Genomic DNA, 15,558 nt, shown 5'->3' with positions numbered 1-15,558 from the left:
GGGGATTACGTTTTTAAGGTGGGTTTAAAAGAATGTTCCAAGTTCAATACATATTAAGCTTTTTTTAATCCAATATATATTGGTATCATGTCGGTTATCTACCCTATTTTTACATTTGGATTAGCATTGCGGTCATCTAACATCTAATTAAAGGTAATCTTTTCTTTTCTTTTTAATCTTAATTCTTTTCTTAATCTTTAATCTTTAATAAATATTTTTACTAATAAACGCTGTATTCTGCTGCCAGGCCAGTAGTTGGCGATGTCACTTTGTAGAGCCTATAGACCGAACATGTGACATGCGACACAGTTTTCACAAATTCGAGTTTTTGTAGTTTAAATAGAAACGATAATGGGATTCAAAGTGCAAGTTTTTGAAAACCACACCATTTTCAGCCCCCAAAACGCTGTTGTCGTGTAAATGAACGCCAAAATGCATAAAAAGGTTTCCATTTTCAGTTGAAAATAGTGTAGTGTAAACAGCCCCTACATTCACTTGTCACAATTTAAACAATTGCTTTTTTGTTTTATTTATTTAGGCAATATAGCAGAGAATATGTATATCAGTTATTTATCAGTTTTTGCCTATAACAAGAAAACATCACTTATCTTTATTGGCCAGGATTTTTATAAACCTGAATATTACTAGTCTTATGGTAATAAGTGTAATGTTCATTTACTAACCTTCTCTGATATAATGCAATATGTCAACTTCTGTCATGACCATGTAAAGCCACTAAACACTGTGACCAGAAGTTCAGCTCATAACCAGGGTCATTTTCATTACCTAATGCCTCGTTTTCACCGAGCGTACAGTACAGTACGAAGGAAATGAGCCATAAAAGCATAAACGTATTTTATATCATTATTTTATACAGTATTTATGGATTTATTTTATTTCACTATTTTATACAGTATTTATGGATTTATTTTATTTCACTTAATGTTTATTTCACCTTGTTGCCAATGCAACATTTCTTATATTCATTTAAGTTCATGTATTAAAATTAAGTATTAATAACTAAAATTCTAAACTTAAACTAAAAATCAAAAATATGAAACCTTAATAGTATATGAATGATACTAAAATAACACTGTCTGCCCATAATGTACATTTCTGCATAGAAGAATTGATATAAGCAACCTAACAAATATAACCTATTTATGCTGTGGTTCGTTTCTAAAGTGACATGTTAAAAACTCAGTCACAGATGCTGCCGATGAGAGCTCAAACTGTATTGAACCCAGAAAATTCCTTCCAACTTGTCTCAACAAGTACTACATTCAACCTGTGTCTCTAAACTACAGGTTAGACCGCACATTTAACTAGTCATAGTATCTGACTGCAGGGTGGCTTATCACCACACTTCATAAAAGAGACAAGAGTACGGTGTACTGACATAATTTGTAGGATCGATAAAGAAAAAGAAGTGCGCAATCCTCCTACATAAGCTCTATATATAGAGAAGCGAAACAAGAACCCAGTGAACTTCACTCAATATATCGATGCGAAGCGTGCGAGTGTGCTTTCATTCTGAAAGTCACAGCTGTAGTTGTGCATTTGTGATAAGGCAGTGATGATATGGATGTTATGCAGAATGAAGCTCCTGATGCTGGAAGGAGAAATGACTCATGTTGTGAATCATGTCCTCCCACACTGATACTATGCATGCGCACACACACACAATCTCTTCTATATTCTCTTGTAAAACAATATTGTCCTTTTTAAAGGATGTTTGTTAAAAAGCTAAATGAAAACCTTGATACATTTGTCTTGTGTCAATTTGTTTTTTACTTGTGTACATTACTGTTACAGATGTTCTAAAAAAAGGAAACTTGCGACGAAGAAATAAAGGCACAACTGCGAGAGATAATCGCAACTTTATATCTCATAATGTGACTAAATATAACTGCAACTTTCTCAATTGCAACAGCGCTCACAGTGTGACTCTCGTAAACTACACTATTTCTAATAATTGCAACCTTATTCTTTGCAATTACGACCTTATTTCTCATAATTAAAATTATATCTAACAAAAGACACTCATAATTGCGACCTTATTTCTCGCAATTGCGACTATATCACTCAAATGACACTATTTCTTATAATTGCAACTCTTTCTTGTTATTGAGAATTTATATCTCACAGTGTGACTTTATATCACACAAATGACACTCATAATTGCAACTTAAATTTCTTGTAATTGCAACTATATAGCTCATAGTGTGACTGCATTGCCGGCTGATCCCGCAGTGTATATACGCGTGTATGTGTCTGTGGTGCACAGAGGGACGGCAGCTGCTGCACAAGCGCACTTTCTCTCCTCTCAGATGAACAGGTGGCTCAGAATCACTGAAAAGGTCATCCTAATTCAACCGACCTTGTTTAGCTGGCGGAAAGGTTAATTACTATCTGATTGCAAACACAGAGTGCATCCTACCTGCAAAGAGGACAAGCCTTCTTACAACAAAGTCTGAAGGACAGTGAGGGACACTTCAGCTTTAACCTACATTCACTAAAGTGAAGCTTTGAGAAAAACAGTGGAATATTTACCCTTAATTTGGAGCGACTGTCTTTAGTCAGTGCCTGCAAGTAGCATAAACAAGTCAGCATCAGCGTTAGTAAAGAGCTTTTGTTCTTCTCTTTTTGTTTGGTTAATGAGCAAAACTAGAGCACCAGAGAGCCCACAGTGGAAGAAGGTGTCCATGTAAAGGCGGAAGCTTGTTGCAAATTAGCTACAGTACAAGACAAGAAAGGGCAACTGTGAAAACAATGAGATGTAACTAGAGTTCATAACTATCAGCAAAGATAGCTTTGGACCATTAATAGGGTTTGTGCCGAGCACTGAAAATGCATATACGACCATTTTCATAAATGTTTTAGGGTGCTTTCACACTTGGTTCGATTGCCTGGTCTGAACCAGAGTTTGATAGCTCCCCCTCCCCCTGCCGGACGGTGTTCAGATTAGATTATTTGGGTCCGAACCGCGGTGCGTTTGCGTCAAAGCAGCAGCGGTTTGTCTCATGGATTTAAGGTACACGTGGCAGCCATTTTAAGTCCAGAAGATCGAAAGTGCATATGAAGTGCACCATTTGAGACAGGGCCATACATTCTCTCTCCTTGCAGAACGCCAGTTTACATGTATTTAATTCGTATTGCGTTCATATATCATTCCAACCGTACCAGAGTTCGTTTGGAAGTGGACCGAGACCCATTTTTTCAGCAGTCTCGGCCCGCTTGTTTGGTGCGCACCAGGGTTTGGGATGACAGTGTTCACACTTACTCAAATGACACCAGAGTTCATTTTAATCAAACCAAACATGCCAAGTGTAAACACACCCTTAAATAAGTCTTGTATCCTCACCAAGGCTGAATTTACTTGATCAAAAAAAGTGCTATTGTGAAATATTACAATTTAAAATTTCAGCATCACTCATGTCTTCATTGCCACATGATCCTTCAGAAATCATTGTAATATGCTGATTTGCTGCTCAAGAAACATTTCTTACTATTACCAATGTTAAAAACAGCTTGTGCTGCTTAATATTTTCGTGAAAACCGTGAATTCTTTTTAAATTAGGGATTCTCTGATGAAAGTTCAAAAGAACATTTATTTGAAATTCAAATTCAAAACTGTCGATTCACTATTTAAAGGGTTAGTTCACCCAAAAATTAAAATTCTGTCAGTAATTACTCACCCCCATGTTGTTCCAACCCCTTTCGTTCATCTTCGGAACTCAAAAAATATATTTTTTATATAATCTGAGAGCTGGATCACTCGTTTATAGGCTGCAAGGTAATTGATATCTGCCAGCCCAGAAAGTTAGTAAAGACATCGTTAAAATAGTCCAAGTGACTACAGTGGCTCAAACTTAAGTTTATTAAGCGACGAGAATACTTTTTGTGCGCAAAAAAACTATTCATTTTCTTCTGTGTGACCCTCTGAGTGAGTTCACGTAGTGTAACAGCGCAGGGCTTCTGAGTTGTCCATCGGAACGTAGGCTCACTATTGGCCAGCATCACACAAATGACCAGCGTCGGCCAATGGTGAGCCTACGTTCTGAGGTACAACCCATAAGCTCTGTGCTGTTACTCTGCGTCAACAGGTGTGACTTGGAATGACATGGAAGAGAAGAGATGGTTGAATAAAGTCGTTATTTTTGTTTTTATTGCACGCAAAAAGTATTCTCGTCGCTTGATAAACTTAAGATTGAGCCACTGTAGTCACTTGGACTATTTTAACGATATCTTTACTAACTTTCTGGGCTGGCAGATATCAATTACCTTGCAGCCTATGAAGGAATGAGACAGCTCTCAGATTTCATCAAAAAATATCTTAATTTTTGTTCCGAAGATGAACGAAAGTCTTACGAGGTTGGAACAACATGAGGGTGAGTAAATACTGACAGAATTATCATTTTTGGGTGAACTAACTCTTTAATTGACCTTAACTTTTCCAAGACTGTGGCAACCATTTATAAATGCAAAACTAACAGGTTGCATGTTTTTTGTGTGCACGACTTCCATTAAATTAGCTGAAAGGGGACTAACTAGCTTGTTTGTTTACCAACCATGTCATGGGAGGACGTTCAAAACAACTCAAGACTTCTTACATGTTTTGCTTACATGATTTTTAACTACCTTCATGTATTTTGTGAGCCGATAATGTATATAAAAAAGCATAGAGGCCGAATATCCATCAAAATATGAAATATTCCACTCTGCCAGAATTCTTATTACATTTGAGACAGCTCCTGTATGGCATAATGTAAAAGGTTTGCTGGACTAAACTTTGCTTGAGTAGATACAGCATAAATACAAACTATTGGCTTCCTTTCAACAGCTACTTGTTATTGTTTTTCACATTAGGGGCAACTTGAGTTGTGTGGTTAGCTAGACACATTGGAAAAGCAAGCCAAACCGCTTGAATCTTATAAAATAAGTTTGACTAAGCTTAATTTTATGATAATAAGTTATAATATGAATGTAAAATGTAACTATTTAATATTTACATTCAAAAATTTGGGGTCAGTAAGTTTTTTTTTTTTTTTAATTAATAATCAGCAAGGATGCATTAAAATTGAACAGAAACATTCTTTTGTAACATTCTAAAAGTTTTTGCTGTCACTTTTATGTCAAAACCTTTCTTTAAAGACTCCTAAAAATATATGCATCATGGTTTCTACAAAAGTATTAAGCAGCACAACTGTTTTCAATATTGATAAGAATCAGAAATGTTTCTTGAGCAGCAAATTAGCCTATTAGAATAATTTCTGAGGGATCATGTAACGCTGAAGATTGAAGTAATGATGCTGATATATATATATATATATATATATATATATATATATATATACACATATATACACACATATATATATATATATATATATATATATATATACACACACACACACACACACACACACACACACATATATACATATATATATATATATATATACATATATATATATATATATATATATATATATATATATATTAATATATAATATATTAAATGCAGCCTTGTTGGGGATATACAATAAATAAACAAACTTACCAACCCCAAACTTTTGACTGGTAGTGTATATATAGCATTTTATTTTAGTTTGCATAGCGAATCTATGCAAAGTGCTAAGTTAATACACTGTTGCCCATTCCTGCAGATAAATCCTGTTAGCAGATGCAGCAGGATCACACCCTTCCCCGGCGGGGACAGAAACTGAACGCTATCCCAAGGTCAGCAGAGTGAATCATGCACACCCCAGTGAAAATCTCCACCTGTAGCCCAACACCCCAGCTTTAAAAGCATCTCATCTCAGAGACGCAACACCACCTTCAAAACCCTGATTTCATTCCCCCCAGACAGTGACGCTGACCCCCAAACCCACCAAAAACGTAATTAAAAAGCGGGATATTAATCGGATGTCAGGAGCAGACGGAAACGGCTCTATTAATCTGCGGCGGGCTGGATGTGTTCAGCGGATCTATTAGCACCTGTGTTTTTGGTTGCCATGACTGATGACTGAGCTGCATCTGCTCCTCAGACATCCATCCCATGATTCCTTGCTGCTCTGAGCCCCTCCTTCCCTGATTGCACTCTGAGCACTGTTTACCCCTTATTACATCAGCAACCCTTGACCACCGCATTAATGTGAGGGAGATTCAGGAGGGTTTCAGTGAGACGAGGAATCTTAATGAGCTGATTGACCATTATATGTTAACAGGGCGAGTGGCAAAGTGACAATTACGCGTTTAAACCAGTACGGGATTGGAGTGTGCTTATGAATAGAATAATTAATAATTAAAAGGGATAGTTCACCCAAAAATTGTAATTCTGTAATTTACGTCATGTTGGTCTAAACTACTTTGGTACCAAGTCAATACAAAAATAAAACATTTTATGAAAACGAGAACCAAGTCAATTTGGTAACAGCATACTGTCTGACTGACAGGTGGCTGCATTTTAAAGTTATTGTATTACTGACGTCAAATTCATGACCAAATATGGTGCACAAGTCATAAGGAACACTTTAATGCTGTTTTTATGCCATCACTTTTAATTCACTTGCATGGTCTGGAAAAGAGCAGCTAGGACATTCTGCTAAAAATATTATGTGTCCCATAAAAGAAAATAAAAAAATTAGGGTTTGTTGAAATGAAAGTGAGTAAATTACACATTTTTTTGTGTGAACTATTCCTTTCATATGATATTTAATTTGCCCCATACCACTTGTTCTTCACCACCCCGGGGTGCCAAAATGACGAATACATCACCTATTTGCCGCCTGCCTCATGCTTTTTGGCCGTCAATCAGACTCACTGGCCTCTTAGGCAATACAAGCTCGACATGAAAGATTTCTGTAAATGCTCAGAAAACAGGAGCTAAGAGCTCATGGCCAAATTAAACAACTAAAGCTACTTGAATGAAAGCGTGGCCTTGACCGAGCGTCTGTAGATTTAGATGCATGAGTCAGAGCGCGCCTCTGAGAGCCGTTTTTGTCAGTCTGAAAGTTGAGTGGCGAGAGGTGAGTTCTGATCATTTTGGCAGCAACACACGGGTTTGTCTGTCTGACCCCTGCAACAAGCTGTAAATTGGAGTTGAGGCAATTCAGTGAATCCTACTCTTTTAAACAGGCGTCCAAAAGTGTTCTCGTTTTTCTTCTGTGAAATTCAAAGAAATAGTCAGGAGGGATGTTTTTTTGTTGTTGTTTTTGAATGGGAAATTCAAAGGGATAGTTAACCCAAAAATGAAAATTCTCTCATTAATTACTCACCCTCGCGTCGTTCCAAACCCGTAAGACTTTCGTTTATCTTCAGAACACAAATGAAGATATTTTTTATGAAATCTGTAGATCGACATTGTAGATCGAAATCTGTCCCTCCATTGACTGCTACGAAAACTACTACTTTGACGTTTGAAAAAGTTCATAAAGAGATCGTAAAAAAAATTTGAAGCTCAACCGATATATTTTCATAATGCTTTTCTAGTGCTTTTGAATTCTTTCTTTTTTGAATTCTTGCTTTTAAGCCAATAAAGCTCAGGTTCATATTCACTGTAATGATATGGAAAAGAGCAACCTGAACATACTTTAAAATTCCTGTTTTTTGTCACAGAAGAAATAAGAGAGTTTGGAACAACATATGGGTAAATGAATAACAGAATTTTCATTTTTGGGTGAACTATCCACCATAAAAAATACAATATATTTGTGTGTGTTGCTAATGATTGTATGCAGATGTGTGTGTTCTTGGTGCATACAGACCTTGCTGCGCGAGTCCACGTTGAGCAGACACACTCCGCACGCCAGTTCTTTGGCATTCTTAATGCCGTGCCTCAATATACAGGAGGAGAAGTCCAGTGAGCTCTCATCGGGCTAAAGAAAAACACGCACACAATCATCATGAATTCAGTTCTTAAAAAGTAACCGGGACTACATTGCATCCTCCGCACAAATCGCTGTCTGTCACTCAAACTTCAGATCACAGAGGCCACTGAACCAGCCCATCAACCTCACAGCAGTTGATTGGCCCTGCAGATCAATACATCAGCTACAGAATCTTTCCAAAACAGCAGGATCCGAGCAGAAACCCTCCACTCTCTAACCACGTTCATTTTTATTATGCTTCAGAGCGTTTGTGGGTTTTCTGCAGTGTGCCTAGACTTCATTTTCCCAAGCTGATATTATCTGACCGTACAGCTCTAATATTATCTGCTGGCAATGATATTTTCCCATGAGTACACTGCAGAGAGCTTTGTCATGCAATTTGTTCACTTTCCACAAATAAGGTACACTTTAGTACCTCATGACTTTGTAAGTATGTATAACTATTGTAAGTATAAAGATATAAATAAACAAATACCATGATTTTTGTAAGAACTATGATATATGCATTGAAATATTATCTGACAAGTTAAAATGTTGATTTTCACTTCTCATTAACTCTTTATATAATTCTTTCAAACTCAAATTGAGTTAGTTACATTTTATATGATATACTTTAAAAAAAAAAGTAAGCAATTGTTTAATGTTTTTGTATAATGACAATCATTTGTTAAAAGAAAAATTAAATCAAAATAATTGTATAATAGCTTTAGGCTGTATTTTGTCCCACAATTATTGAATTGCCTACGGCTCCAGAGCTCACATAAAGCACAGTTTACCAGAGTTATACTCATACTAAATTTTAAATCAGCCAATCTTCTATTAAGCATTAATCAATATTTGTGTCTTACTGGACTTACTACAAGAGCTGGTATTTTTTATTTGATAAACTCACAGTGAGGTTTGCCAGCGACATGAAGCCCATCAGGTTGTTCCACACACAGCTGATGTCTTTAAGTAGCTCCTGTAGTTTCTCAGAACAAACGGCCGTGGCTTTGATACCCAGCTCCACGCGCTTGGTTACACGATACACCTCCACCACACCTGATATATACACAAAAAAACAACAACATTTATGTCAAATAAAAACCTTCCCAAACACATGAAGAACACAATTCAATGAAATGCAAAACCAAGAGTGTCAATGAATATAGCTAGTCTATTTTTAATGTTTTAACTTATTGTTTTTATGTGTGTTGGTATATGTGGGTAATATGGATGAATAAAGTTTGTTTTCTATGAGATGTGTCAAATTTTGTTGTATACCATGCAATGATAATAAAGGTAAAACTAAAACTATAGAAATTTGCTATGATAATGATAGTTGTGATTGCTATGGCATGAGAAAGGATGGAGGCTATTCATCATAGCAGTCAACTCAAATATGCTCTTCTCCCCCCTAAATTTGACGATAAAAACAAACAAACATTTTCTCTTTTCTCTTGCCATCATTACTATAGCAACCAAAGTATTACAGATATTGATAACACTGTGTGGATTTGTGTGCAGTGCGAACAGACCCTGTGCATAACCAAACAGTAGAAACAATAACGGCAGTGCCGTTCCCAGCACTCCCCAGTGCTGAATGTCCTTTTAAGCTGAACCCATTAGAGCGGTCCAGAATATTTGCTCTGTTCTGTAACACTAGCCTCTCCCGGTCAGACCCACAATGCTCTGTTCTGTCTCCAGTCACAATCGCTAGAGCCGGATCAAAGAGCTTTAACGGTTAGTTTCTATGTAACAGCAGCACCCCGTGTTCCCTTCTCGCCAGCATAGGCACGTACAGCTCATTAAAGCTACCCTGAGTGTGTGTGTGTGTGTGTGTGTGTGTGTGTGTGTGTGTGTGTGTGTGTGAGAGTGTGTGTGAGACTACAGAAATAGGAAGCAGATAACCAGAACACCTGGCCTGTCTGTTTGACAGAAGACAGCAGGGACGCATGAGGAGCAGGTTTGAATGTGTATGAAGATATTGTGTGACATGGCTGATCTTATGAGATTTACTGATATCTGTTATGATGGGTAATGCTGGTCTCTGATCAGTAAATGAAGTGTAATTTAAGTCGTAGTCTCACCCAGGAGGTATTCCATCCCCTGTGCTGATTGGATGACCTCTGTGCACACTGTGGAACTGCTGATGCTATTAAGGGTGTTATTAGCAGTGTTGATGACCTGAAAGGGGAAGAAAAGACATGGCTGTAAAGTGGCCATATTTTACATTATCCCCCGGTTTCACAGACAAGGCGTAAGACTAGTCCTAGACTAGCATGTTTAATCAGTTTTAAAGGAATCAACCTGCACTAACATCTTAAAATATGTCAGTGCCATTGTTTTGTCTCAAGATGCACAAACATTTTTAAAAAAAAAGCTCCTTAAATGTTCAAATTGAGCGAAGGCTTAAATCTAAGACCTGTTTGTGAAACCAGGCCTAAATGTATATTTTAATCCTGGATTATCACAAATGATTTCATAAATCAATATTTCCTGAGAAAAGCCCCCAAATGAATATACAGTTATTCAAAGACATTACAGGAAAGATTTAGTAGACGTTACAAAAAAAGTAATTTTATGTCCTCATCATTGAACATTAGACTATTACTCCAGTCTAAACACAAGAATGCATCTAATGTGAATGACTTGGTTTTGCTTACAGGTAAAGTGCACTCAAAAAAATAAACTTTGTAATTATTTACTCGCTTTCATATTGAGACTCTGTCTTCTGTGGAACGCAAAAGAAGATATGTTTCTGCCTTTACAATAAAAGTCAAAGGGGTACATTGTACTGATAATTATTCAATATCTTTATTTGTGTTTCGCAGAACACAGTAAGCTATAAGGCCCAAACACACCAAACCAACAAAAATCTAGACGCAATGAAAGCCAACTGTGGTGTCACCTGCATTTAAGCCAGTTGACCTTGAACACACCACAAAGAATAAAAGCCAACTGCCAACTAATGTACATTCTGCATCTCTGTTAAAGAAGAAATAACTGTCTCCATACCAGCAGGTGGCAGTAGACTTATCATCAGGACTGTGGATGAACAAACCATAACGGACACCTTGTCGTCTAGATTTCATTGTTTGCTTGCTTTCGTCACTTCTGGTTTTCTTCCAAAATCAACATCCAATCAGAATGATCCCTTTTAATGTTGTGCTCTGCCGCAAATTCAACAGAAACACACCGCAAAAACTACACCAACATACCTTCAATGATGGTCTGACAGTGGTTGACCGACAGTTTGGCGTGTCACGGCTTCTACAGGTTTGGAAAAGGTAAATCATGAAAGATTTTTCTTTTTTGGGTGAACTAGCACTTTAAAGGGATAGTTCACCCAAAAATAAAAATGTTGTAATTTATTCACCCTCATGTTGTTCCAAACCTGTATGAGTTTCTTATTTCTGTTGAACACAAAAGATATTTTAAAGAATGTTGGTAACCAGACAATTGACTGTAGCCATTGACTTCCATAGTATATTTTTCCTACTATGGAAGTCAATGGCTACCGTCAACTGTTTGATTATCATCATTCTTTAAAATATCTTCTTTTGTGTTCAACAAAGAAAAACTCGTAAATTATGACATAATTTTCATTTTTGGGCAAACTATGCCTTTAAGTAGTAAAAAAAGGGGGAATATTATGAAATATGTACAGAATGCGTGTTAAAAAAGATTTTAAATTGCCAGCCTGAAATATTCCCTTTAGGTTTCCCGCACTTAAAACAGTCATCCTCAGTAAATCCATTACTTTTCCCTCTAACAAGCAAGCACAGCACTGCAACAACCAAAAAGACATGGTGTCAGTCAAATTTATATGTAATGATCGTAAATGTGAACATAGAACAGTTTCTAAAATGTTCCTACGAAAGATTTATAAAATGTCCGTATGCACAATTTTTTTTTCATAAATGTATCCCTCTTTATAAATCGCAGTTCATCTTAAATTCACAGCAATGTGTACAAGCGCATCAACTCCACATATATCCCTTTATGGTTCAGAAAAGTGTAGCACTCATCATCAATAGGCAAGGAAATCCAAACACGCTCTCAGACAATGTATGGCATGGCCTGGTTTCAGTATGTGTGTTTGTAGGCATTTATTTTTGTTATTTTCAGGAAATCATTAATATAAATGAATTAATTTCAGTGATGTAATTATTACAAAGCAGTTATAATTTGCATATATAATTATATTAATGCATATCATTCCATAATTATGAATTAATTAAATTACTGGTATACGAGCACCAAAAGGTTTGTACGCATGCTCTTCAATTGGCGTACGCATTTCTGCCTTTATAAATCCCTATTTGTTCCTCACTTAGGATGTAGGATCAAATCTATGGAGTTTAGGACCAATTCAAATTACATGTGCATTTTATAAATAAGGCCACAGGTTTATATTTGTGGCAACATGTTGGGTTTCAAAATGTTCCAAAATCCTACTCTTTGCTACTATACCTTTGAAACCGCATTTAAACGACATCTGATGATTGGCTATCGTTGCTGCTTGTGAAATGAGCAACTGCTGAATCTATGATCTGCCTGAAGCATACCTCAAGCAATCAGATCACACTTTTAGTTGATTTTGGTATTGTGATATCATGATTTGATTTACTAAACTTACCTAGAGACTGATAGTTTTAAAGTGTATACAAAGCTCTTTATGAGTGTGTGTCGAGGTATACGTTACCTGCAGAGCGCTCTCCAAACACCTCTGCCATTCATACGCATATCGTTCGCTCTCCTGCCAGGAGTGTTTGGACGAGAGACAGTGGGAGAGAAAAAGAATGAAAAAGATAAAACCGAATGAGAGCTTTGTTCATTGAGAAACCTCAGGCTGTATTCAACAAGGAGAACCGGTCTGTGTGCTCAAAGAGAACGAGGGAGGAGAAGAACAGAGAGAAAGTGACTGACCTCCACCTCTCCTGTGAGGTCCTTGTACTTGTCGCGGATGATCGGCAGCGCTGGTTTTTCATTTAGGGTGTTGGAGCGGTCTCTGAAGGGCTGCTCAGGGGCAGGAGAGGGGATGGACCGTACAATTTCTTTCTCTCCCAGACTGTGGCTACGCTTATGGGAACCTTTGTACAAATATATGGGTCAATGACAAATGGGAGTGTCCACGATAAAGAACATGAAACAACTAGGTTTAAAATGAGTGCCAAGTACATACTCTTTGTATTCTTGTAGCACTCATGAAACTTTACATGAAAAAAATGCTTTTACCATTTGCAAGGAAGTTTTAATTTAATGACTGTAAAACATCATGCAATATAACTACCAAGTAAAACTGATAATATAGTAGAATGTTATTTAAAATAAAAAATAAAATGTATATTATAAACTTAAAATGTTTTTTTTGGTCATTGAAATCAAGCTGAAATAAAATATAAATATTAGATGACAAACAAATGAGAAATAGAAACATTAGAAACTGAAACAAGATTAAAATTACTAAAACTGCAATAAAAGTAAAGTTAAATAAAAATATTTAAAAAATAAAGGATGAAAGCACAACATTACTAAAACTTAAAGTAAAATTAAAATGAAAACAGAAAATATAGTATTTTTTCATATTTAAATTAGTTCATATTTTTATAACAGTATGCAAATAATATAAAAAAGTCATACCACAACATTAGCTTGTAAAACCTTGCCTTGTCATTTCCTATATCTGTTTACACAGCAATTAACACAGTTAACACAGACCAGGGTACCCACACCTTGGTCCTGTTTTATGGGTATTTTTTATGTATGATTGCAAGTGACTTTGGCGGACATATATAATTATAACAAACCTAATATCAAAAAATATTTAAATTATATAAGATTTTGTTAAAACATTTTTTTTTTCTAAGAAATAATAGAACTAGTCAAACTACTTTAGCATTTCGGTTCAAAAATTAAATTATTTTAATGAGCCGACACCCCGACATGTCATGGAAATTTTTTTTTAAAGAAATTTTAAACCAGAAATTAAAAACATGCACTTCACAGAAGAGGTCTATTTGAATTGTATTTTAATACATATGCATTTAAATATTTAGACAGGTAAAGTGAAAAAGGGGATGACACATCTTATGCTCTATATTTAATGTTTGAGTTTAATTGTTGATCCTGCTGTATAATTAAAACTTTCCGAAGCACACAAACTGTCATTGCTAATCCACGGTGGGGCCAAAACAAACCACAAACACCTCATTTGCAACAAATAATAATTATGTGCAAAAGAGCAGCATAGTAATGCAGACATACATTATTCATTAGGCATCACACAGTCAAACTGGCACGAAAAGGATACCGTGCACACATAAGCAAGGAGACGGACAGCGGCACAACAAGCTCATGTGACGCAGCGACAGGTAAATCACACCCCCGCTGAGAATCACATCAGTCTCTGCATGGTTTCAGCCGCTAATCCATTCCTGCACAAACCTCATTCCTCAGATTAACTGTCTGATAGGAGGTCGGCAGAGGAGTAAGCCCTCTTTTGTTTGAACAAATGAAATTTAGCGGCTGTGGGTGAGGATCAATAAGAGGCAAATAAGCTTTTATGTCATTGAGTAGGCTAAGTGCTAATGCATTATTGGGGAGCGAGGATGAAAAACCAAAGTGATGAGGGATTCGGGTGGTAATGTTTATATACTGACGTTGCCGTGTGCATCAGATGCCACTCTGCCATCTGTTGACTCTCAGAGAGAATGCAGCTGTGGAGATGCACTGGATAAAATGCATACATTGGGTCTCATTCACTAATAATTGTGTGGATTATTCAGTATTGGTACGCATATGAGAACTTGTTCTTAACCTCATTCTAATGTTAATGAATTTGGATTATAAATGAGCAACCGAGTGCCCAAGGTCAGTCATTTGCATAAAACGTGCTTTCGTGTTTCACAAAACCAAGTTGCACAACCTTTCGTCACTCTCAGAAAGCCTATGGTGCTAACTCTAAAGACCAGGGTACCCACACCTTGGTTAACTTCCAATTCAAGAACCTTTCAAATACTTTCCAACAGGTCCAAAACCCCATTTTCTACTATTTTTGAAATGTTTCACGGTGTGTCTGTTAAAAGGTTGTGGTCCTATTGTAGTGGTTTTGTGCGTGCGTGAACGTCATGGCAACGTACAACACAAAGTATCTCATGCGGGAAACACTTAAAGTAACACGTACATGCGAGTAGCTAACTTAAAAATCAAGCAAGCTAATATGCATAGACCACGAAGTGTTGGCGAAATAACACATTAGCGGACTGGAGGGAATAATATGGATTTTTTCCCCCCAGAAAACTTCATGCACAGAATAAATTCAAGCACTTCGCAAAAACTTTCCAGGGCCTTTATTTTTTTTATTTTTTTTTGTTAGATTCACAAACTTTCAAGGATTTCAAGGACCCGTGGAGAACCCTGAAAGATGTGTTTTCTTTTGAGCACATGCAAAAAGATCCTTGAAAAATGGCAAGTGTGCCATCCTCAAAACCAGTTCCAACACAATTTTCAACTCAGATTTCATGCACAAATTCCCTTAGGGAATGAGATCCATTTGCTGTCTCTCTCCGGAGGTCGCATTTGTCAACCGCATACGTCATTGAGGCTCCCTCATTTCAGAAAAGTAACCATTACGTTGCAAAGTCAAAAGAAATTACAACAATTTACATGGTCAATTTTCTAA

The 15,558-nt window shown here is 36.6% G+C and overlaps 1 protein-coding gene across 9 annotated transcripts in view; it reads right to left on the bottom strand.

Annotated features, from left to right (window-relative positions):
• The window catches only part of synrg (synergin, gamma), a 45,095-nt gene that overhangs the window by 1,464 nt on the left and 28,073 nt on the right, over positions 1-15,558 (bottom strand). For 3 of the 9 annotated variants that reach the window (XM_077208855.1, XM_077208859.1, XM_077208862.1), the window contains 7 exons: positions 12,804-12,967; positions 12,580-12,633; positions 9,962-10,058; positions 8,785-8,933; positions 7,770-7,880; positions 7,129-7,167; positions 2,554-2,586 (listed from right to left, as the gene is read on the bottom strand). In XM_077208855.1, the coding sequence (XP_077064970.1) occupies positions 2,554-2,586; positions 7,129-7,167; positions 7,770-7,880; positions 8,785-8,933; positions 9,962-10,058; positions 12,580-12,633; positions 12,804-12,967 (647 nt within the window). The remainder of the gene's footprint in view (positions 1-2,553; positions 2,587-7,128; positions 7,168-7,769; positions 7,881-8,784; positions 8,934-9,961; positions 10,059-12,579; positions 12,634-12,803; positions 12,968-15,558) is intronic. The other 6 variants (XM_077208856.1, XM_077208860.1, XM_077208863.1 and 3 more) reach the window with 2 other exon arrangements.

The sequence above is a fragment of the Siphateles boraxobius genome, unplaced genomic scaffold (genome assembly GCF_051911475.1).
Source record: "Siphateles boraxobius isolate OS27281-9 unplaced genomic scaffold, OSU_SipBor_1 6, whole genome shotgun sequence".
NCBI classification, from domain to species: Eukaryota; Metazoa; Chordata; class Actinopteri; order Cypriniformes; family Leuciscidae; genus Siphateles; species Siphateles boraxobius.
This window is presented reverse-complemented; position numbering and strand designations above follow the sequence as displayed.